General features: G+C 42.9%; 1 protein-coding gene across 1 annotated transcript; it reads right to left on the bottom strand.

Annotated features, from left to right (window-relative positions):
* Window positions 1–1,417: 1,417 nt before the first annotated feature.
* LOC120379973 (maestro heat-like repeat-containing protein family member 2B) lies at window positions 1,418–12,470 on the bottom strand. The gene is made up of 7 exons (XM_039497485.1): window positions 12,186–12,470; window positions 8,104–8,257; window positions 7,443–7,541; window positions 6,008–6,159; window positions 5,335–5,478; window positions 2,578–2,668; window positions 1,418–1,458 (listed from the first exon to the last, which is right to left on the bottom strand). Exons 1-7 carry the CDS (start codon window positions 12,291–12,293, stop codon window positions 1,418–1,420), a joined length of 789 nt encoding a protein of 262 aa, XP_039353419.1. The 5' UTR covers window positions 12,294–12,470.
* Window positions 12,471–23,583: the final 11,113 nt, after the last annotated feature.

Raw genomic sequence — 23,583 nt, 5'->3', positions numbered from 1 at the left:
CTCTTACTTACTCCGGAGTAAATATTGATTGACTCTACTGATTTCAGTGTAAAGGAGAGCAAATCTGGCCTGAGGAGAACAAGCAGCCTTCCTTAAGGGGTGTGTGTGTGTGTGTGTGTGTGTGTGTGTGTGTGTGTGTGTGTGTGTGTGTGTGTGTGTGTGTGTGTGTGTGTGTGTGTGAAAAAAGGCCCTTGGAGAGTATTGCCACAAGCTCCACCTTTGTAGAAAAGGGGCCAGGCAGAGCTAAGATCTTCAACAACTTACTGTAAAGTTGAACTGTTTATGTTAATACAGATCATGGATCCAATCCTTACCAGTTTGCTGGTGGACACACTGAACTCCCTGAAAACATGTGCTACCATATCCCATGCTGCACAGTTCTCCACACTTTCTGAGCTGAGCAGCCTCCGGATGAAATGAAGAACTGCCTTCCTCACCTGAAAGGGTAGAGATGTCACACATGAGTTATTGTTATCCCTTCTGCCTGAGATAGGATATGAGAGTCCTTATGCTTTTGATTTGATCTCCTTGGCTTATAAACATGGATCCATTTAACACAGGCAGGAGAATGACATGCCTTCTCTAGTCTGCAGTCTCTCCTCTGGATCTGAATGAAAGCTCCACCCAGATGTCCATTCATCCCATATCATTGAAAAAAATTGAAATATTTCACTGCTCCACACACAATCTTACCGTAGCATTCTGATCACTGAAAGTGGATTTCACTGCCTTCACAATCAGCAACTTTTTCAGTCTTGTCTCGGGCACTGAAAGATAAGGAGAGGTGTACAGTACTTCTTTGTTCCACACACTCACTTTCCACATTGGAATGAATCTGGATTTCAAAAGGCCCTATTTAAGAATAGTCCCAAGCTTCTCTCATACACTGAATCAATGGGGAAAACATAGGACCAGACTCTGGTCTCACTTACACTAGTGTAAATCTAAAGTAATTCCAGTTCTATAAATAGTGCCATCATACTGCCATGATGGAAATAGTATAAAAGAATTAGATAGACTGAGGTCAATCTGTGTTTACACAGTATAACAACACAGAATCTAGTCTATAGTGCCTAATACTGACGATTATCGAGTCGGGGTATTATTTTATTTTTGATTATTGTTAATGTGCATTAGCCCCAAGTCAACTTCTGTATCTGAAGTTGAAAAATATCTTGGGCTACATTCAGCACTTAGTTGAACCTGTTGATTTCTAGGTGGCCATAGGGGGGTAACTTAGGGCAGCATTTGATCCCTTAGTGGATATCCAGACCACTGGTGACTGTGTGTTATAGAGATTCTGTGTCCCATTTGCAGAGGCGATGAGTCTGTTACAGCCCTGACATGCCTACAAAACCTTGGTTCTTTAGCTCAATCTATAGTAGCTCATGCTTTTAGCTCTGGATCAGGGCTGGCTTTAGGCCGATTCCCCTGATTCTCCCGAATCAGGCTCCGTGCCTGAGAGGGCCCCGCACATAACAGGACCCCGTGCCCAGTGGCCTTTTAAATTTTTACTCACCCGGCAGCACTCTGGGTCTTCGGCGGCACTTCAGCGGCGGGTCCTTCACTCGCTTTGGGTGTTCGGCGGCACGTGAAGGACCCGCTGCTGAAGTTCCACCGAAGACTCTGAGCGAGTGAAGGACCCGCTGCCGAAGTGCAGCCAAAGTCTCAGGGCACCGCCCGGTGAGTACAAGCCCCACAAATCAGGCCCCGCACTTCCTAAAGCCAGCCCTGCCCTGGACGTCCCCAACTCAACCCTCAGCATGTCGGCCAAGAGGGCAGCTGGCACAGTTGCTCCTGTGTTACTTACAGTCAGCACCAACAATAGCTCTGAGCAGATTCAGAGATGCCACACGAACAGCCTCATTCTCAATCTTCAGTTGAGAGTGCAGAAAGGCTATCAGATCATCAGGAGAAGAACGGGCTGCAAGGCAAGAAATCACGTCCTCACTGACAACAGAACTCTTATTCTTACCATACCTTACAAAGGAAGTTACAAGGAAACCACTGTGTAACTCAGAGTCTCTTCCCCTTACCTAGCTGAACTATACAATAGACCAGCTCTGTGTGATTTTCCATGCTGAGCAGCTTAGCTTGAGAACAGAGCTGTGGGAAGAAGGGAAATGGTCAAAGAAAAACTAATCAGAAGCAATTGAAAAGAAAATGTTCAATTAATTTCTAAGCTTCCACTTCCTACATGTCCAACTAGAGGTCTGAACCCCAGGTGGATGGTACTGAATGCACAGCAAGAATCAAACACAATGTCAATACATTAGATGAGAGAAGCTTAAGTGTTTTGAACAGCAGAGCTCATCGAATCAAGACACAGCCACAGTGTTTACTGTACAACTCTGACTCCCCCTGATAATCGGCTTATGGTAAAATTGCTTTACAAACTGAGCTGGATATTAGCTAAGAAAATGAGACCTCTACCTGCTTACTCTTGAGCCTGCAGAAATCAGTAAGGCATGAGGCGGTCCCCAGGCTCTGCACTATCATTCCATATATTTTGATTGTTAATATGCTTCAGATCTGCTGTGCCTAAGCTCAAGGGATCCAAGCAAAACCACCTCTCACCTGGTTGTGCAGAGCACTGCAGATGGCTTGAAACCGTCTTAGGGAGAGGGATCTTATATTCACCCGAGACCTCCAAGAGCTGGCTCAGACTCTGCAACAGAGGATGAAAGTCAGATGGTGGCACACACAGGAGCAATATGTAGTGACTGAAGCAGATTCAGGGGATTCGTGGATTCCAAGGCCGGAACAGATTATTGCCATCATCTTGTCTGACCTCCGGTATAACACAGGCCACAGACCTTGCCCAGAATAATTCCCAGAGCAGAGCTTTTAGAAAAATATCCCAATCTCAATTTAAAAACTATCAGTGAGGGAGAATCTGCCTCGGCCCTTGGTAAATGGTTCTAATGGTTAATTATCTCGCCATTAAAAATGGACGCTGTATTTCCAATCTGAATGTGTCTTGCTTCAGTTTCTAGCCATTGGATCAAGTTACACCTTTCTCTGCTAGACTGAAGAGCCCGTTATAAAACATGACTCCCTCATGTAAGATATTATAGACTGTCATGAAGTCACCCTGTCACAGGATAGGTCCACCCCGTCAGGTGGTACCAGGTTGTGGAGGAACTGAAGTAGATCTTGGGCGGCCCAGCTGGCCTAGTCTCCCTAGCCACCGCAGCAGTCCTGGCTCCTAGGGCAGCATAGCCTAATGGTTGGGATCAGCGCAGCAGCCCTTCGGTGAGGGTTCACGGCCCAACAGCCTGAGTCAATAGCGGTCCCCTTCTAGGTATGGTAGTGCGGCCTAGTGGCCAAAGTCATTAGAACCACCTTTTGTGGCAGGGAAGTGTTGCCTAGTGACCAGCCCTTCTCCACTGGCTCCTACCTATTCCAAAAGTCCCAGCACAGGGGCCTGTCTTGCTGCAGAGGTATCTGCCACCAAATCAGCGGGGATCCTTCCAAAACATGCCAAGTCAAAACCCAGTGCCTCAACTGGATCAGTGCTTAGTCTACCTAGGCTACTTCCCACTCAGGGATTCTGTGGTCTCTCCTCCATCTCTGGCATTGGGTGGCTGGGGTCGTTGGTTGCAGCCACAGTCCGGCTGGCCTCTGAATCCTGGAGCACTGGCAGTCTCTGCAGGAGCCTGCAATGCACCTCTGCTCCTTCGGCAGCCATCCCAGACTGAGCTGAGTGGTTCTCTTTTATATCCTGGTTCCAGCTGAAGCATGCCCAGCAGAGATGAGGGGCCATGGCCTCCTCGGCCCACAAAGTAGGATTAACCCCTGCTGAACCAATGTGGGGTAGGTAAACCCCATCACACACCCTTTTACTTTCCGTTTGTTAAACTAAATAGATTGAGTTCCTTGATTCTACCACTGTAAGGCATGTTTTCTAATCCTTTAATCACTGTGGCTCTTCTCTCAATCTCCTCTCCAATTTATCAACACCCTTTTTGAGTTGTGGGCACTAGAACTGGACAAAGTATTCCAACAGTAGTCACCCAAGTGCCAGATTTAGAAGTAAAACAACCACTGAACTCCTCCTTGAGATTCCCCTTTTCATGCTTTTCAGCTTTTTTGGACACAGCTTGAGATCGTGTTCAGCTGATTATTCATCATGATCCCCACAATCTTTTTCAGAGTCACTGCTTCCCAGGACAGCATCCCCCATCATGTATGTATGGCCTAAATTCTTTGCGCCTAGATGCTCACATTTACATTCAGCCATATTTAAATGCACCTTTGTTTGCACCCAGTTTACCAAGTGATCTAGATCTCTCTGAATCTGTCCTCTCCATTTTTTACCACTTCCCAATTTTCATCTCATCTGCCAACTTTAGCAGGGAAGATTTTATGTCCTCTGCCAGGTTATTGATAAAAAAGGTGAAAATCGAATTCCTTCCTGCATCTAAACACTTTTCTCCTTTGCTGCTTCAAGTTTCCAGAATGTCTCTGATGCCATCTACAGATTTTACTATATTGAAGCAGTTCTGTAGTGCCCTGATGCTATCAAACAAGTCCATGATGCATTGGTTCCCTCCAAATCATGGGTATTTCAACCCCAAAAGTGACCACATACTCTGTACCAGAAAGCTTCAACCAACAGAGATGGTGAGTAAATATCACTACCAAGAAGTTGTAAATGAACTCACGAGACAGCTATAACTGTGTAGCCCCACTGAAGACAGAATATGGCCCCTTACTTCTTGCTTATGTGGTACTCAGGGTCGATGAAATAGAGAGTCAACGGGAGTGAGACAATATCTTTAATTAGATTATCTCACCCACCTTGGCATTCTAATATCTTGGGACCAACATGGCTACAACAGCACTGCACAGAACGGGAGATGAAATAGACAGGCAATGCTTTTAGATCCATCTAGTTCCATAATCCAAAGCAATGACTCTCAAGCCTCCTTAGTATTAATTTTCAACCAATGACAGTTGTCTTGGTACTGACCAGAGACAACATATGGCAGCTCCTGCTCTGAGGAGCTTATGAACTAAAACAGAGACGCAGAGTTGACAGGATGTACTGGGAAATCTCAAGGAGGGAGGATCTTTTGGAGTGGGGGGGTAGGTGTTTTGTTTTCTATCTCCTTATCATCCTCCCCAGGAAACAGAGGATGCTTTTCATAAGAGGCATTTACCTACAGATCTTGTTGCCTGGCTCACCACGTGTACAAACCCAGAGCTTGTGTGGATATTTATTTTCTAACAAGTCACTGTCTCAACCAGGAAACCCCACTGGCAGCAAATTCCTCATGCAGTTCATATATGCAGACACATAGACAGTTACCTTAAGGAGCGGTACCTCACCTTGGTGATGTGAAAAACATCAGTGTTCTCCTTATATTGCTCAAGGAGCCATGAGATCGGTTTAAATAGCTGATCTTGATGGCCTTCTTTGTGTAGCAGGAGGCTCATCATGGGACCAAGGGCTTTGATGATAGCCTGCTTGAGCTGCATAGATGAGACACAGAATTTATGTTCCTATGAATTCATTCAATATCATTCAATGGGCACACCTTTTCTACTTCCAATGAGTGCACCTTCCCTTGTTCCACTGTAGGAATGGGCCTATCAATATTTCCTGGTAAGAACCAGGACTCGTAGGGTTGGTTTTCAGGATTATATCCTAATGCACCTCACAACTATACCAGGTAAAATATTCCCCAGATTAGTATGCATTCTAGGCCAACTCATCCCTGCTGGAACTCCACTGGGGCTGAATGGAGGAATTAATTTAGCCCACTATCCCGCGTTCATCTGCACGTTAGGTGCATAAAACTAGAATCCATGTACACTGCGTACAGACAGAATTTCCACGTTGTGGTGACATTATAAATGTTTGGATTTTAGATGTTTTACATGACACTCTGTTCCATCCAAAAGGACCTACCATTAAATGTCATCATCACAATGAGTGCCAGACACATAGAATTTAATGTTACAATTTCTGCTAAAGGTTTAGAAAGCCAGCAATTCTCACCTCCGGCTCCTCACAGGTCAGCCAGTTGCTGGTCACATGAGCATAAATAGGAAGAATTGGATCGCAGAATTGCGATGCATCCATTCTGCGGAATGAGCACTTTTCCCAGTTGGTGAAATAGAAATTTACTGCTCTTGACCATTTTTCCAGAACTGCATGGAAGGAGAGAAGACAGGCAATGTGAAAAGGACATATTGGTAACAAGGAGAAGTTGCTTTATCAGTGAACACACCCAGGCCTAAAGTTTACTACAATTCCATGGCAGCTACTGCTTAGTTCAGGAATAGACGCTGAAATCCAACATCAATTTTGAGCTATTTCTCTTCCCCCACATTCCGTGTCTTGTTTCTCAAAAGGCTTTTTAGTTTGCAGATCTCTCAATCTTATTTCAATTACCATCATTTGAAGACAAATCTTTTCTCCCTTCCTTTTTACCTCTTAATTAGAGCTGGTTGAAAAAGCAGTTTAAATTAAATTAAAAATCTTTACGGATAGTTGTTTTTTTCTTTCAAAATTGCAAAGTGTAAAATCATTTCTATTTTTCAAATATCTGAAAAATTCAGTCACCTCTTTAGATGCTCCAAAACACTGGACGCACACTTCCTGATCAAAATTGTCATGGACATTTTTCAGGTTTGTTTTTCATCAAATTTGGGGGGGAAATTATGGAAAATATAATTAAAAATCAAAATATTTCAGCAAGCTCTCCTGTAAATGACTCGTGTCCTCTGCAGTTATTGTTTATTTAACCCTAACACTGTATGATTTCATCCTGAGTTACAGTTTGTCTGAAAGATGTTGAGTGCCCCTAACTGCCATTGGCTTTACTGGGATTTGAACATAGTGGGGAGCACTTTGCCCTAAAGGTAGGTGTATCTAGTGTCCTTTCTAAGAAGAATTAGGGCCCAATCCTGTTCTCTATGAAGTTGATGGCAAAATTCCCATTTACCTCAAAGGCACAGGATTAACCCCTTACTGAGCATCACCTGAAAAGCAAAGGAAGAGAGAAGTGGAGAGGAAGAAGACAGAGAAAGAGGGTGAAAGGAGATGATGATAAAGAAACTAAGGGGAGAGAATGGGTGAAGAAGTTGGAAATGGGATTTTTAAATGTACAGTATTGAAATCTGCTCCCTTCACCTCCTCCCCCAGGAGACTGCTGGCAGATGGGCAGCTTCAGCCTTTGTGTCTGTTTATTTTAAATTATATCCATGAGTCATAAAGGGCCTGAACTTACAAATGCTCAGCGCTTCCTGCAAAGTACAGAGCACTCTCAACTTCACTGAGTGCCATGGGAGCCAAGGAACACAGTACCTGGTGCAACCCAGGGCAGGGAGCACAGTGCAGGGCCTGTTTGCAAACTTGGTCAGTCACTTCAATTGTACCAAAACCCCCTAAGTATCCATTTTGGGCACCTATAGCAAGTTCTGGCACTTACCACCACAAAATGCTTGTCTCATCCTGCTGTCGTTGACTAACTCCAGCATGCAGTCCATGTCATACAGGGTCATTCTCACAAAACGGATACACTTAAGTGCTGCAGAGAAAGGCCAGAAGAGAAGGAAGACAGATAATCGGCTGCTCTCCGCCTTCTTAGAACACACTTAGAAACACTGTGGGGCAGGATGCTACGGGCTCCTGGGCCATTTTGCACTGTGTAAGCAGAGCAGGATGGCTTTACAGCAGCCATTGATACCCAGTGGGGGATTCACCCTGAAGAGGGGAATCCTCCACCAGTGCACAGCTGTGCCTGATGCCCAACTCACTCCCTGCGTAAGGGGAGAGCGCACTGGGGCCGGGTGGGAAGTGGGGTGAAGAAGAGCTCCACTGGACCTGATCTTCCACTCATTCCCATCCTTAAGGAACTTCAGTCAGGGGCAGAAGTTACAGCTTGCACCTCTGTCTGGATAGCTCATGATCTGGAAGCCAGAACTAGCAAGAGCAGTGAATCCTGTGTCTCTCCACACACACACACATGCACTCACGCACACACTCAAGCAGAGCTCTGTTTAGCTGTAATATTTTTAGGTAGAGAGAGTAATCCCCTGTCCTTAAACGAAAGACAATAACTTTGAAACAAAAGATGGAAGTTACCATACCATAGGCTGATGACAGGTTGCCCAGTGTAACTAAAATAAACTCTTCCGGCAGGTTCAGATGACACCGCAGCTCAGACATCACATCATTGAAATAGCAGCGTGCCAGCGTCACTAAGGTGTTACTAGCTGCCACTTTAAGTTCATTTGTTACTTGCTAAAAAAAAACAAAAAAAAAAAACAAGAGAGAGCGAGAGAGACTGAGGTGACTGAAGCCGGCTGCACTAGCCAGAGTTGTTTAGATGAGTCAAGTCCTAATTTCTGTGCATAAGTTGTGAATGAACCCACCCAACTTTCTGTGGATAGAGTCATTACTTATAAATATTCATTGAATCAAAACAATCTTCAGCCTTTGAGTTGCTTGCAAGCTGCTTGGTTAGACTATTCACTAGTAGCTCCTTGTGGTGGATGACTGGTCACCATAGTCACATGATATTTTGCCCCGCCCTTCCCTAAGGAGGTAGTAAGAGACAGACTGGGCAGCTTCAACGATATTCAGAGAGCTTTCCTGGAATAAACTGTCCCCCAAAAGGAGGCTGACTTCCTTTGGAACAAGAGAGGGATTTTTCCATGGGTTTTCCTGCTGCCAAACTAGATTCTAAATCCAATGCTGCTGCTTTTGGAGATAGCTCAGATTCTGTCTGTCTTAGGGCTTTATACTGCACTTATCGCTATAGTATCAGAGTACCTCCCACATAACATCAGTATAAAAAATGAAATCCTAGTAGACTTTGGGAAAGACGTGCTCATTAAGAAACCATAGGCCTGTCTCTGTGTCTGATATCATGTGTCTCGGGTTATGATCCTGCAAAGCACTTAAGCACATGTGTAACTTTCACATGTGAGTTTTCCCATCTTATGCATGTGCACAAGTGCTGTCTAGGACCTGGGCTTTGGTCTGGAGGAAGGTGTGGGCCTCTAACAGAAGAATACATTTTCATTTCAGTATATAGTTTACTCTGCCCCAAAGAGAGTTTTAATTAGTTAAAGCTTTGGATCCTTTGATTAGTAGCTCAGGAGAACTAACTTACCGAGTCTCTCTCATCTGCTCTGAGGCTAGGCTTATAATTTTGTTCACTAGCCTTCTCTCTAGGCCCCAGGGTTCCTGCTCTAACACATTCTCCATGATATAGTAAATGCCTATTTTGTTTTGCTGTGGACAAACCAGAAAAGAGAACAAACAATTGGGAAAAGTTTTTCTTGATGACCACACAGTAATTTGACAAATAAGCCCCTGCCCTAAAGAGCTTCCAATCCAAACATGAAGTGATTAGCCCAAGTCTTATCAGAACAGAGCAGGTCCGTGGCCAGGAAGAGATCCATGTCTCCTGAGTCATTATCCACAGTCCTATCCACTAGGCCACACTGACTCCTCAGCCAGCATGCTTAACTGGTGTCAAACATGCCATGCCCTCCACAATCATCGCATTAGCAGCACTTCAGAAGCAGCCGAACAATTGACATATTTTAATCTTCCCGCAGAGAAAAAAAGCCAGAAGAAGCCTCCTTCACTGCCCCCTTCTTGAGTTTCATTTATTGAAAACAAACAATAAAAAGGAGCCCCTTGCCCTTGCTCTAGCCACTCCAGACAGAATTGGTAAATGTGTAATTACAAAATACCCAACTCCCGCAGTAAGTCCTCAACAGCACCTAGGGGAAATTAGCTCAGCAGTTAGATCTTCATTGACAGTCGCACACTCAAAGGTGTCTTTTATGAGGCCCATCAGTGTAGAAATTCACAGATGATACTAAATATGGGGGAGTTTAGTATCAGCTGGGACAGAAAAAAAATAAAGAGAAATTAAAAACCTGAGCGAAGAACAAGATTCTTTTCAGAAAACTGCAAACTAGCAGGATGCGGTGGCAATATCTGGTTTGAGGGGAAGGGTTGGGACCAGGATGGAAAATTATTCAACCCTCTCAAGGTGAGGTGAGTGGGCTTGGGGCCAGTTCAGGTTAGGCTTCAAAACTGGGCCCGAGCAGACCTCTACTTCTGAAGACAGACTGAAAGAACTGTCTACGGCAGATGCGGCCAAAGGATGGCTGTGAGGGAGACATGATAATACCATACAACTATGTGAAGCGTGTGAACATCAAGGAGGGAGAGGAATTTTTTAGTATAATACATTTAGGTAAAAGTAGGAGTAATGGGATTAAACTAAAAAAAAGACATACAATTTAGACTTTAACAACAGGAAAAATGCCTCACCTGTGAGACAGGTCTATAAGGTTATGACATAGTCTTCCTAGGAAAATAGTGGAAGTTCAGACATTAGGGGCTTTTAAAATTAGTTTAGCCAAACCAGTGGAAAATGGCCATTTGGAATGGTTCTGCATTCGCAGGGAAATGGACTGGATGATCCAATAGATCTTTTCCATCTCTGTCTCCTGGGAGTCTCTAAATCTAGGTAACCTGCATGCCAAGGTCATAAAGCCCTTTGGAATGTTCAGAGCCAATCAGATCTCTCGATTAGCTAAACATTCCAGGGGTGCTGCTTGAAAAGGAGGCTTCTGCAAACTGCAACCAGAACACACAGCTCCACTGGGGAGAAGCTCCTTCCATTCATTTTTAAATGTCAGGAGGATTTGTTTAATTGAAAATTGTCACTGATAATTTATGAATACATAAGCACTACGTAATACAAGTAGCTCTGGATTAGGCAACAATTTTATTCTTTAAAACCAAAAGAGATTCATAATTAATCAAGTAATTCAAATAATTAAAGTACTAGGAGGCCAAGACAAGCAGTTCAGTTCTGCTCATAAGGGCTAGTGGGAGAGGACAGACTGGGGGAGGGGCTGAATGGGAGTGGAGACCCAGGGTTACAGGGCAGGAGGGAGGTTCAGAGACACACAGTGATGGGGGAGGAGGTGCAGAGCTACACAGGGACAGAGGGTGGTTGGGTGGGGCACAGAGCCACATGGGGATGGGAGGAGTGGGTGTCTGAGCAGGGGTGGAGGAACACAAGAACAGGGTGTGCAAGCACCCATGGGGGTGCAGGAACACATGGAGACAGGGGCAGATGTGCCTTACTGAATGGGAGAGGTTAGGAGTCAGCCAGGGTCTGCATGGGGGGAGCTCCCTAACAATTCCTCCCCAGCCCTCCCAAAAAAACCATTTCATACTTTTCCCACCCATACCCAGCAACCCTCCAAGTTCACACCCAGGCTTCTTCCCAGCAATTTACCTCCCTCTCCCTCAGCTCCTCCATTACCCTGACTCTACCAAGCCTTTGCACTGCAGCTGAGGATGACGGAAATATGGTTCTGTAGTGAGTTTAAATGAATTATTACTCAGAGTTCTGTATTAATATGCATAGTAAGGAATCTATTTGTCAAAAAACATTTCCTCAATCCTTTTTGTTGTCTGTATTGATACAGACATACTTGCTGACAGGGATTTTGAAATACATAATTTGAACCGGTGCAATTATATTGTATATTTGCAGAAAAGTTAAAATACTGTGCACATCATTTTTATTTTTTTGTTGCAGAATTCTCCCAGTAGAAAATATATAGATAAGGTCCCTTCAGTGCTATAATCTCAATAATATGTCATCATAAGAAAGGAGTGTTGGTTAGGAATAAGAGCAGGGAGTCAGTTCACTTGGGTTTTATTCACATTCTTTTACTAACTTGCTAAGTGGTGTTGAGCAAGTAACTTAATTCCCTGTGACAAATCATCTGTAAATGGGGATCGTGCTTACCATTCTCACAAGGGTGCTGTGAGTCTTAATTCACTAGTATTAGGTAAGTGCTTTGAGATTTTGGATGAAGATGCTAAAGAAGGGCACAGTATTATTAAAAAGATTATTGCTAGTCCTCTAGTGTACTTTTACTATATACAACCCATGTACTCCACTGTGTGTAAAAGGACAATGCTCTCTTTATAGAGCATTATATCATCCTGATCTGTAATAACAGCATTTTGCATGATGAGTTCACGCCTGAGGACAGAAGGATTAATACAGATGGCGCACCAGACCAAGTTCTATACTGAATTACCCCCATGCATTCCCAGGAAGTCAGGCAGAATTTGGTGTGGACACATGGAAAGCAGATTTAATTTCCTGAAACTGCCCTACCTCATCCTGTTGCAGTTTCTCCAGCAGAACTCTCACAACACTAGCCAGCTTGGTCTTAGCTATAGAGGCAATCCTGAGGGCAATTTTGTTCTTATCTTGGTCAGCCATATGTGCCAGGAGGGAAACAACCTCATTATAAACACCTGAAATTAAATAAAAGGATTCAGTTGGTTACCATTGATGGTACAAATTGGTGCTGGCCTCTTTAATTCACTATCCAGTAAAGATTCTGCAGGTGCCCAAACACTGTGAGGAGAAGACGACCTGGGAATCATGTAAATCCTCTTCCTTCCTTCTGATGACCAGGTTTGTGTGCTGAAGGACCCAATGTGTTTGGGGAAATCATAATGAAGAAAATTTGCTCCTTTGAGTAGATCCCCCTGTAAAATAATCTTTCTTTCCCTCTTTACTATCAGTTGATGAGGTTTGATCGCATACAGAATAATACTTTATGGCCCAAATTTTCAAAACTGGTTGCCTAAACTTAAGCTCCTAAATCCATATTAAGGCACCTACACCCTGATTCAGCATCCTAATCACATGCTTAACTCTAAGCCAACGAAGAGACCTAAAGTTAAGCACATGCTTTAAGAGTTTTGCTTAGTCAGGGCCTCATTTTCAAAAATCCTGAGCACCCAGATGACACGTTTTGGGTTCAGTGTAAGGCTACTAGGTGAAATTTAATGATTTGTGAAATCCAGGAAGTCAGACTAGATGATCTAATGGTCCCTTCTGGCCTTAAACTCTATGAAACTATGAAATAGCTGATGTATTAAAAAAATCAGGATTTTATCTCCCATGTATCTCTTAGCTGTGGGCAGAAATTCTCCAGGAGCCTTAATATTTAACAAGAAATCTGAAATGCCATATGTATCTGTCTCCATGGTAACAGCATTCCAAAGCATGAAAGAGGAACTGACAAGATTTCCCCTTCCCTGGAAAGACTGCTTGAGGTTAGGTGATTGCCCATCCTTTATGCAAATTGCATCCTTCAGTTCTAACACCCAGATGCAAACTGAATCCTAACTGTAACCTACACTGCCCATCTAGCTGCAGTAGTGATAGTGTGGGATTAGGAGCACTAGTGTTGCTAAGAAGTGTGACCCCCATGCTTTCTTATCCTGCATTTAAGATATTAGCAGAGCTTCATTTAGACAGCCAGAAGAGAAGTCCCTCTGCATTTTTTGTTCTAGTTTCCCCCATCTCTGAGGATTCCACAGCTAGATCTTGGCTCCATGGATGCAGAAGACACAAAATGATAATAAACATAATAAACATAAAACACCTGGGACAAAAGTAGGGAGACCTCCCCCATAACATTCAATACAAACTGAGATTCTCAGGAAAGTTTCCAGCTCCAGAGGCTGTAGGCCAAGTCCTGAACTGGTGTAAATCAACACAGCTACAAGGAAGACAACAGAGCAACACTGGTTTACATCAGCTGAGGTTCTGGTCATAGAAATGGAGAACATTACAACTAATCTATCTGTATGCCTATGTTGGAAAATCATAGTGCTAATGAAGCCTTTTTGTATTAGGCCTGAGTGAACCAAAGTTATGCTATGCTTGCCCAAACCGTGTTGGAAAGCTTACAGAACTTATTAGACTGAAGGCCGTGTATCTACCTAAGTCAGCTATTTTGCTTATCAGTTTTATTTGGCTCCCCAAGTATATGTTGGCTCCCCAGTAAATGCAGCTGTGTTCCCATGAATGTTTCCAAAGTATATAGCACAAAGGGTCGACGGGTGTATCTTGTTTCCCCTTCAGAATGACAAATGTATCCTCAACAGCTGTATGTATCTTGTAGCCCCCACAAAATGATATATGTATCCTGCGTATCCAATTATCCCCTAATAGATGCATGTACAGGTTCTACAGGTCAACCAAATGACGTAGACAAACGTAGGCTAAGTTGTTTGTTTCGGGGTATAAAGGTAGGCCCATCTGGCCATGTAAGGTGTGTCTCTTTCTCTGGCACTAGCCGAGAGGAACACCCGCTCAGCTGACCGATCAATAAAGGGTGTGGTACTCGTCTTCCTGTCTCCGTGCCTCCTTGGTGTAATTAGGTAAGCTCCGGGGGGAAAACGAGCCCTTTTGGCTAACAAATGGCGACTCCACGCCGGGACTTCTCTCCCTGTTGGGGGCGCTGACCGGCGGCCGAGGACGGCTCAGGAGAGTGGCCACCTTGAGCTATTGGTTTGCTCGAGCTCCGAGTCGCCGCAGTCGACCGGGACGGCTGCGCCCCCTCCATAGAGAACTCCAAACGACATGGAGGCAAGACAGTACCAGAAGAGGGGAGTCCACCTGCCAGACGTGGCCACTCCGGGCGTGGTAAGTGCGTTACCTCCTGGGTTTGAGGATTAACGCCCCCGAAGAGTGAGGGTTGGGACCTTGGGCCCCTAATGGTAAAGGAACCCACAAATAGGAAGGTGAGTGTGGGTAAAAGCTTTCTGGTTAAGGTACCTAGGTTCAGACATGGCTAATGAATAATTCCATTAACTCCACGAGTCCGTGGGCCGTGCTGAACAATTACTGGGACTTAGAGCAGCCCCAGGGCTGGCTTTTCTTTTTGGTAGGGGTACTTTTGTTTCTTGTTCTATTGGTATGCTGGAAGCCAAAACTGTAACCGCGTCTAGGAGCGTGTGAACCCATCTTCTCTCCCCCCCCCTTCTTTTCCGTGTGGGTAAGGGACAGTCTAAACATTCCACCTCACCCCCTAAGGGTACCTCAGCATATTATATGTACGTACATTATGGTTCTAAAACCTGCAGGTATTTAGAGAATTGGAATCTTTATACGCGTGAAGATCCATCTAAACAATGCCCATTAAGGTACCTTTAATCTAGATAGGATCATATATCTCAGAGGAGCTTTTAATCACCAAAGAAAAGCCTCTGACACAGTGTGAGCAATTTGTCTAGAAACAGGTTAATTTAAAACTCAGCTTCGCCCAGAGATAAAAAGAAAGTTGTTTTATGCTCAAGGTCAAGCAAACCAAAGGCAGTACAAGTTACAGAACTGAGATTACATTTGCAAAGCTTAACTGTTTGGTGAGATCCAACAGTCTGACTTTGTGACAGATGCCGGTGTTGGTGTGGCTTGGTGACACTGGAGAAGCCACAGGTAGCTGACCTGGACTAGAATCTCTGAAAGAGACACCGCAGGAGATTCCAGGGTGTAAAGAACAGCCTTCCCAAGAGCGGAAGCATGTTGGAAATTCTGAACAAGCTGTATACAGGATAATCTCCCGTCCACCTATTCCCCTTTTCTGAATGTTATATACAGACGTGGCCAGTCTGGATATGTGTAAGTATGGGGCATTTATATCTTTCTTGAGTGATGTGGGAGCATTCCCAACACTCTCCATTGTTGTTTTATCATTTTAATGAAGCTTTAAAATTTGGTTATATGGTGTATTTTCTCTATCCTCCTGCAACGTCCTGCAGTGTCAGTTTGATCACCTGACATGAGGCATAAATTGGTAACAGAAATTTGTCACAGTTTGGTGAGCAATAGAGAATGGGGGAACCCTGTAGAATTTACACCATCTATTTGTTTTACCCTTGTTGTTTTATGTTTGTTTTATTTGGTTCTGTTGGTGTTATATGTTGAGGATTGCATAATTAAAGATGTGCCCATTCTCAGCTGCAGTAAGTCTGAGAACTGGAGAAGGGTTTAGCATTCCTCTCTCCACCCTGGTTGACCAGGAAGGGTGGCAGGTGAAAGGATCTACCCCCAGTCGTAGCAGGACTGGGCAATAGAGTAGTTGGAGAAAAGGCCCTGGCTAAGCAAGTACCAGTCCTTCAGGGACTTGTTAAAATGTAACCATTCGTGCTCAGCATATGCCGTAACAGCAGTGTGTTTGCTACAAGAGGCAATTAAATAGTTAACGCCAGTGGGCCATGCGTTTTGCTCAGGTGGTGAGCCTCACGAGGGAGGACTCGGGTCGTCTTGTGAATAAAATGTTTTAGGAAAAAAACCAGAAGGGTGGGGGCAGAAGCCCATGAAAGAAACGGTTCAGCGCAAAAAGAAAAAAAAAAAAAAAAAAAAAAAGGATCGGGCCCAGGCGGGCAGGCAACAGACAGAGAGCTTGGAGAACAGGTTGGAAACTTTTGAGGGTCTAGTGGAAGGAAGAAGTAAGTGAGTGTAAGCATGGGGATTTCAAATACTCAGAAGGATATTTGGAATGGTGATTTGAATTGGTAAGTGGCTGTTGAAAGACAAAGCAAGTGATATAAGGAAGGAGCAAGTGATTTGAAGGAGAGTGAAGAGTTAACTCTGTAGTTGCTGGAGGGAATAGTAGTTGAACTTTGTAAAATGCTAAAGAGAAAAGTTCTTGGTGTTTATTTAAATGTTTGTAAATAAATTCAGGCAAAGAAATTATTAGATTGCAATCATTTGGCTATGAACAATTTTGTTGAATTAGCTGAAGAATGCATACAGTGCTATGTAAATGAAAATTTATTAGGCTCTAAGGCACTATAAGTGGTGATGTTTTCTTTCAGTGTTTAAAAGCAGGAGTTAAAAGTAAAAAGCAAGCCAGAAAGCATCTGTATTAATGCAAATTAACTAACTGATAAGGTAAAAGCCACTGAAACCTGGGCTGCCTATAAAACATATACAAGAAAATATGGGGTAATTCCCCTGTTTTGCCTAAAATCAACAAGGGTATTTGTATATTTTAAGCAATAATTGACTGCCCAGAAGGGGTAGACCTTTGTTTTTGTCTTTCAGATAATCAAAGAAAACTAATGCCAGCTAAACAGCATACAACATACCATGATTTACTGGCAGAGTAAAAATTATGTTTTGTGTTCTATGTTCTGTCTTGTGGTGTCTGTCTCAAGTGGCCAAAATTGTTGTTTAATATTTTCATGGGATGGTCTGGTTTGAAATAAGGCAGAAGGCTTGAATTGAAATGCAGATATTTGTTTTGTTCAACTTAAAATACAAAGTGTTTGAATACATCAGAAAAATGTGATATACTAAAGTCTTATGTATTTTCTTAAGTAAAAGAAAAAAACTGCATTGGCCAAATTGCATACTAACAGTCTTTGAAAGCAAGGACATAAAAAGTTAACCCACTCCCCATATTGTACATGGGATCCTTCTGGCTACCTCAGATTTCTAGCCAGAGGGCTGGGGATGGTGGGAAGCTATTGAACTAGAGATTGTATTGAATGAACTCATCAAAGTGGGTGTGCTTGTCCTGGCTTGTTGTTCCAAAGCTCTGTAATAAGGTTATTTTAGTAGAAGGGTATATGTGGCATACATTAAATAATAAGACTAATGTACTGTATAACAGCAATGTGTATGTGTTCATTGTTAACAAAGGTGTATAAGTAAAAGTAAAATTTTCCTTTTTATTTTAAAAAAATTAACCCAAAAATGGGAAAAGTAAAAATAACCATTTAAATTATAAAAACTTTAACTAGCAACCTCATTCCAAAAAAAAAAAAAAAAAAAAAAAAAAGATACACACTGACTTCGTTCAAGGACACTTGGCTAACAACCAGAAAAGGGGGGCTGTACAATCTGCAAAGACACTAATGCAATGTGTTAGGTTTCCTTTTTACACAGGTAAGGCAGCACTACCCAAAGACCCTAGCAGCCCTGCCACTCCATGGAACCTGGAGACCGGATCAATGTACAGGTCCACCAACAAAAGACTGCTTTGGCTCCACGCTGGAAAGGCCCTTATTGAGTCCTGCTGATTACCAACACCGCTGTGAAGTGCCAAAGACTGACTGCTTGGACCCATGATTCTCACTGCAAAAAGACCCGTCCACATACGGAGGACTCTCCTATATGATTAGCCTATTCTTTCTTCTAGTTCAACTGTGCTTCTGGACAGCAGGGAAAAAGGACAAGGTGACGTGCTAGCTAACCTCTCCCTTGTCCACTGACAGACCTACTGTGCCTTTGAACTTTTCTAGAAGAATCAAAAACCATTACAGGCTGGTGTATTCCTAATCCCTCCCCTGTAGAATGCTGAACTACAACTGTTTGGGGAAAGAAGAAAAAACACTCACTCCACTGACATTGCCAAAGTCCAGGAATTCCTGACTAAAAGGACATTGAGAACTGACCCTGGTGAAGAAACCCGAGGAATTATACACTGGCAGAAAAAAAACTTGTGGGACCCATGTTTGGGAATGTGGAATTACTTGGATTTTGGGGTTTATTCTACAGGCTGCACCCTGTGTTTTGGATAAATCCTTTAGTATGTATTGCCCTCCCTAATTGGATTTTAAATGACATTGCCTTTATCAGTTTCAGATCACTTTTACATACCCAGATTGCTCACAAGGGGCTGCCATTAGATTAGCACAACTAAACATACTAGATCCCACTGCAATGCCTTCCCAGTCTTAGTGATATTTAACACCATTTCTGTCAGTAACTTCTGGGTCATAGAACTAAGGGTGGAAATGACATGTAACTCACCAGCTCCAGCCTGTACTTAAGATAGCTGAGCTTAAAAAATAAGGCTAGTGGCCCTTATTTCCTCTGGAGAAAGAATTGACCAGATCCCTGTGGGCTGGGGCCAATAGTGTTGCAGGCATCTGAATTATTTTTCAAAGCCAAGAACATAATAAGAAATTGGGCGACTAGAAGGGCCACTAGCCTTATTTTTAAGCTCAGCTATCTTAAGTACAGGCTGGAGCTGGTGGTGACCCCTGTCATTCCCACCCTTAGTTCTATGACAGAAGTACTGACAAAAATAGTGTTATATCACTAAGATGGAAGGCATTCTGAGATCTATATGTTTAGAAATCAAGTTTCCTGAATGACCAGCTGATGGCCATTTGGAGTAATCTTGAGCACCAGACTTGGCCCACTGCCCTTACAGACACATCTGAAGTACCATCTGATCTGTGGTCATGGAAACATATTTGGACACTTTCTGGATGAAAGTGTGTACATTTACAGTGCTCCTTCCAAGCATATGGACCGGTTAGGGGTGGATGTGGGCTCCACATGCCGAATCCTGCCGGGTCCATGGGGAGGATGCATATGGGACTAAATTATTCACCGAGGCATCTGGGAAATTAAACCATTGAGTATGCCTACCTGAGTTATAGTCAGTGCCCCGATCCCTTAGTTGTTAAATGAACAAAGGTTCCACTCTTTTGTCCATGCATTCATTCCTGGGTTGGGGTGACTAAGCTTAAGAGCAGTTGTAAATATTTCTGCAGAGCTTCATTGCTTTTGGCCTCAAAGTGTGAGAAAACTCAGCCAAAAGGTTTGGTGAGTATTCTCAAAGGGGAGTTGTTGGAAAATCATAGTGCTAATGAAGCCTTTTTGTATTAGGCCTGAGTAGAACCAAAGTTATGCTATGCTTGCCCAAACCGTGTTGGAAAGCTTACAGAACTTATTAGACTGAAAGGCCGTGTATCTACCTAAGTCAGCTATTTTGCTTATCAGTTTTATTTGGCTCCCCAAGTATATGTTGGCTCCCCAGTAAATGCAGCTGTGTTCCCATGAATGTTTCCAAAGTATATAGCACAAAGGGTCGACGGGTGTATCTTGTTTCCCCTTCAGAATAACAAATGTATCCTCAACAGCTGTATGTATCTTGTAGCCTCCACAAAATGATATATGTATCCTGCGTATCCAATTATCCCTAATAGATGCATGTACAGGTTCTACAGGTCAACCAAATAGCGTGACAAACGTAGGCTAAGTTGTTTGTTTCGGGGTATAAAGGTAGGCCCATCTGGCCATGTAAGGTGTGTCTCTTTCTCTGGCACTAGCCGAGAGGAACACCAGCTCAGCTGACCGATCAATAAAGGGTGTGGTACTCGTCTTCCTGTCTCCGTGCCTCCTTGGTGTAATTAGGTAAGCTCCAGGGGGAAACGGGCCCTTTGGCTAACACCTATGCTTTCTGAATGTGTCTGTGAATATAGACTGGATCTAGAAAATACAGTGCTGACCCTTACCTCTCTCGATTTACCTCCTGCTCAGTCACAAATTTATTCATGTTTTAGTCTTTTCAACACTTCCTCCAGTCCTTTCTCCAAGAGCTCCTGTACTGATAGGCAGCTGGCCTCTCACTCTGTCATGGCCAGGATAGCCAGTTCAGATTATGCAAGCACTATTGTGACATCAATGTGACTGTAGCATACCACATAATCTCCTGCTGACCAGGTATGTGCTGTAATTACATGGACAAGATCCTCAAAGGTATTTAGGCTCTAACTCACACTGAAATCAGTAGCTTTTAGGAACCTAAATACATTTCAATATCTGGGCCCATACATGTAAGCAGTTCAATAGGAGGCTACATTTGCTCCAGTGTAGAATTTCTCATTCTCTCAACATCATTTTGAATTTTGGTTTGGTCCCTCTCTGTTTACCACACTTTCCAATATTGGTTTTACCTGAAAATCTGCTCCTGGTTGAATTTATATAAAATAAAGCACCAAACAAAGAAAGAGAAGAAACTGCCTTGGAGAATGCACAGTGACCCTTGAGTGTGGTTGGTTGGTTTCCTTTGCTTTTAATTTGGTTGATCAAAAGCCTGATGAAACCTTATTGAACTGTATTACAAATATTGATTTTATATTATTTTACAATGAATTGAAATGTATACTTAATTTCCATGTCCTGCCAAACAAACCAACTACATTAATTTTTATTGTGTTTGATACAGTGTGGGGTCATATGTAGGGCCATATGTAGAGCCAACTCTTGATTTTGGAAGTTATGTTGCCTTTAAAGCATTCAGGTGATGACACACTTTGCAGTAAACCATATGGAAAAAGAATTCCAATTACATTTGTCCCTTGCTATGTATAACTGATTTTGTGCCTTACCCTTTCTGATTTTATCCTTACACCTATATGCTATTCTTTTCTATTCCTCCTTAGTAAGTTGTCCGTTTCACATTTTGTAGGATTTCTTTTTGATTTTCAGGTCATTAAAAAACTTACTATTCTTCCTATCTTTCCTTTGTATTGGCAGTTGTGCCTTTAATATTGTCTCCATGAGAAACTGCCAGCTTCCCTGAACTCCTTTATGCCTTAGATATTTTCCTTATGGGTGGCTACCTACCAATTCTCTGAGTATATTGAAATGTGCTTTTTGTAGTCCTTCTTCAGTCATTCTCACTCCTTCCTTTCCTTAGAATCATGAAATCTATCATTCATGATCACTTTCACCCAAATCACCTTCCACCTTCACATTCACAACCAGCTGCTCCCTGTTGGTCAGAATCAAGTCTAAAATGGTTGTCACTCAGGTTACTACCTCCATTTCTGAAACAAAGCATTGTCCCCAGTACATTCCAGGAACTTACTGGATAATTTTGTTTTTTGCCATATTTCTTTCTTAACAGCTGTCTAGGTAGGTAAAATCCCCCATTATTATAATCAGGATTTGTGTTTTGAATATTTCTGGGTTTTGTTCTAGAAATGCTTCATCTCCCTCCTCTTCCTGATTTGGTGGTCTGTAATGGACCCCTACAGGACATCACCCTGTTTTTTTCCCCTCTTATCTTTACTCAGAGACTTTCCAGCTGGTCTGCTTCTCACACTCCTTCTGGACCTCAGAACAAGTTATTACAACAGCTATACGTCCTCTCTTTTTCCTGCCTGTCCTTCCTGACCAAGCTATAGTGGGAGGGAGAGGAAAGGATAGCTCAGTGGATTTGAGCATTGGCCTGCTAAACCTAGGGTTGTGAGTTTTCAATCCTTGAGGAGCCACTTGGGATCTGGGGCAACAATTGGTCCTGCTAGTGAAGGCAGGGGCTGGACTCCATGACCTTTCCAAAGGTCCTTCAGTTCTAGGAAGTTGAGTATATCTCCAATTATTACAACTTACCCTCTATACCAGCCAGCTTCGGTCATGAGATTTAGCTATCAAGTATCTGTAATGCTCCAGTTATGACTTTATATGCTAAAACTACAGATTTTACTGTTTATTCTCCATTATTGTTCTCCTTCATTTGTAGCATGATTAAATACTAGATCTTAGCAGATGCCCTGGTTTCATACTGTTCTCTATAGTTCACTACAGTTTTCATCTGTTTTCTGACACATCTGGTCCTCTGTGGAGTCACCTTTTTTACCTGGTACCTTTTTTGACCTGCCCCCTCTGCACTTAGTTCGCTCTTCTCACTGGGTTGGTGAGTCAGTGCACAAACAGAGCAATTCTATAAGAAGCTAAGGGCATGGTCAGCACAGAGAATTTGCCTATCTCTGTCTGTATGTTGCATCCTCACTATCTACACCACAATCATAAACTTTAGCCTTTTCAGAATGGCATTGTGTAGGAGCATGGGTGAGTAACGTGTGGCTTGTTCATTGCGGCTGTTAACATCAGGGCAAGGCATCCCACATATAAATCCACTACACATGGACCGGTATTGGAAGGTGTTCATACATGTAATGCCACAAGGCGCAAGATTGGATCAGAACAACATTGTGAAGCCATGACAAACACTGTGCAGGCATCAAGGGCTCAGAAATTAGCACATCATCACGAACACTGCACTCAATGAAGCAGATCTTTGGGCAACAGTAGACCCTCAAAGGAGGCCACAGCTTTACACCCATGGTCACTGTGGTGGTGGCTGCATTTTAGGCTGGTCATGGGTTGACTGGTGTGTTACAGGACCAGGTTTGAATAACACAAGCCTTCGTGTGCCACACACACACACACCAGAGTGTTCACCACGTGATGCAGTTGAGCTGCAGCAATGAGCAGTGGGATACCCTTGCCCGTATTGCAAGCAGGTCTTGAGCATGTTTTCATGTCTTTCGCCACTATTTGAGGATCAACAGTCTCAGTCTATTGATTTACGGTTGACAAGACATCATCACTTCAACACATTACAGTCAGAGGGATGATAAATATTCCATTTATACACATTATGTACAAAATTTAAAATATGGATGCAAGAAAACAAGGGTGAGTAAATACAGAAAATGCATTACTGCAAAATAGCAGCAATTCCTTATACTGTATAAGCTTCTATGCAATGTACAGTAAGATACTGGAGCTTAGCAGCGCTCAGTGCTAGGTTGAATTAAAGTTAGTCAAGTTTTGTCTGAGTAAAATTGTAAGAATTTAGATCCTCAAGGTAATTAGACTCCTAACTTCTGCTGAAACCAATGGGAGCTAGGAGCCTAAGTACCTCTTAGGATCTGAGCAGGACTATTAAATTTAATAACAACAATATCAATTCCATTTCTGAGAGGATTTTCTTCTTCAGCATTTATTAATGTTTTAACTCTCTGCTTCAAATAAATATTATTAACAGATAGTTTTCTATTTTTCTGTCACTTTTGAACAAATAAGGAGTGAAAATAACACCATTGAGGAATTTAAGCAGGTTTTTATGGAAAAAATTAAAGATCAGCACTCTATAAGATGACTCATAGCTGTGTGCCTT

The sequence above is a fragment of the Mauremys reevesii genome, linkage group 13, assembly GCF_016161935.1.
Source record: "Mauremys reevesii isolate NIE-2019 linkage group 13, ASM1616193v1, whole genome shotgun sequence".
Lineage (NCBI taxonomy): Eukaryota > Metazoa > Chordata > Testudines > Geoemydidae > Mauremys > Mauremys reevesii.
This window is presented reverse-complemented; position numbering and strand designations above follow the sequence as displayed.

Bases quoted from the DNA above. Each gene is read 5' to 3' on its own strand.
- LOC120379973 (XM_039497485.1), bottom strand. From the start codon at position 12,293: ATGGCTGACCAAGATAAGAACAAAATTGCCCTCAGGATTGCCTCTATA. The intron at 8,258-12,185 runs GTAGGGCAGTTT...GTTTTTTTTTAG, and splicing joins AGAAACTGCAACAGGATGAG to CAAGTAACAAATGAACTTAA. The intron at 2,669-5,334 runs GTGAGGTACCGC...CCTCTGTTGCAG, and splicing joins ATGTTTTTCACATCACCAAG to AGTCTGAGCCAGCTCTTGGA.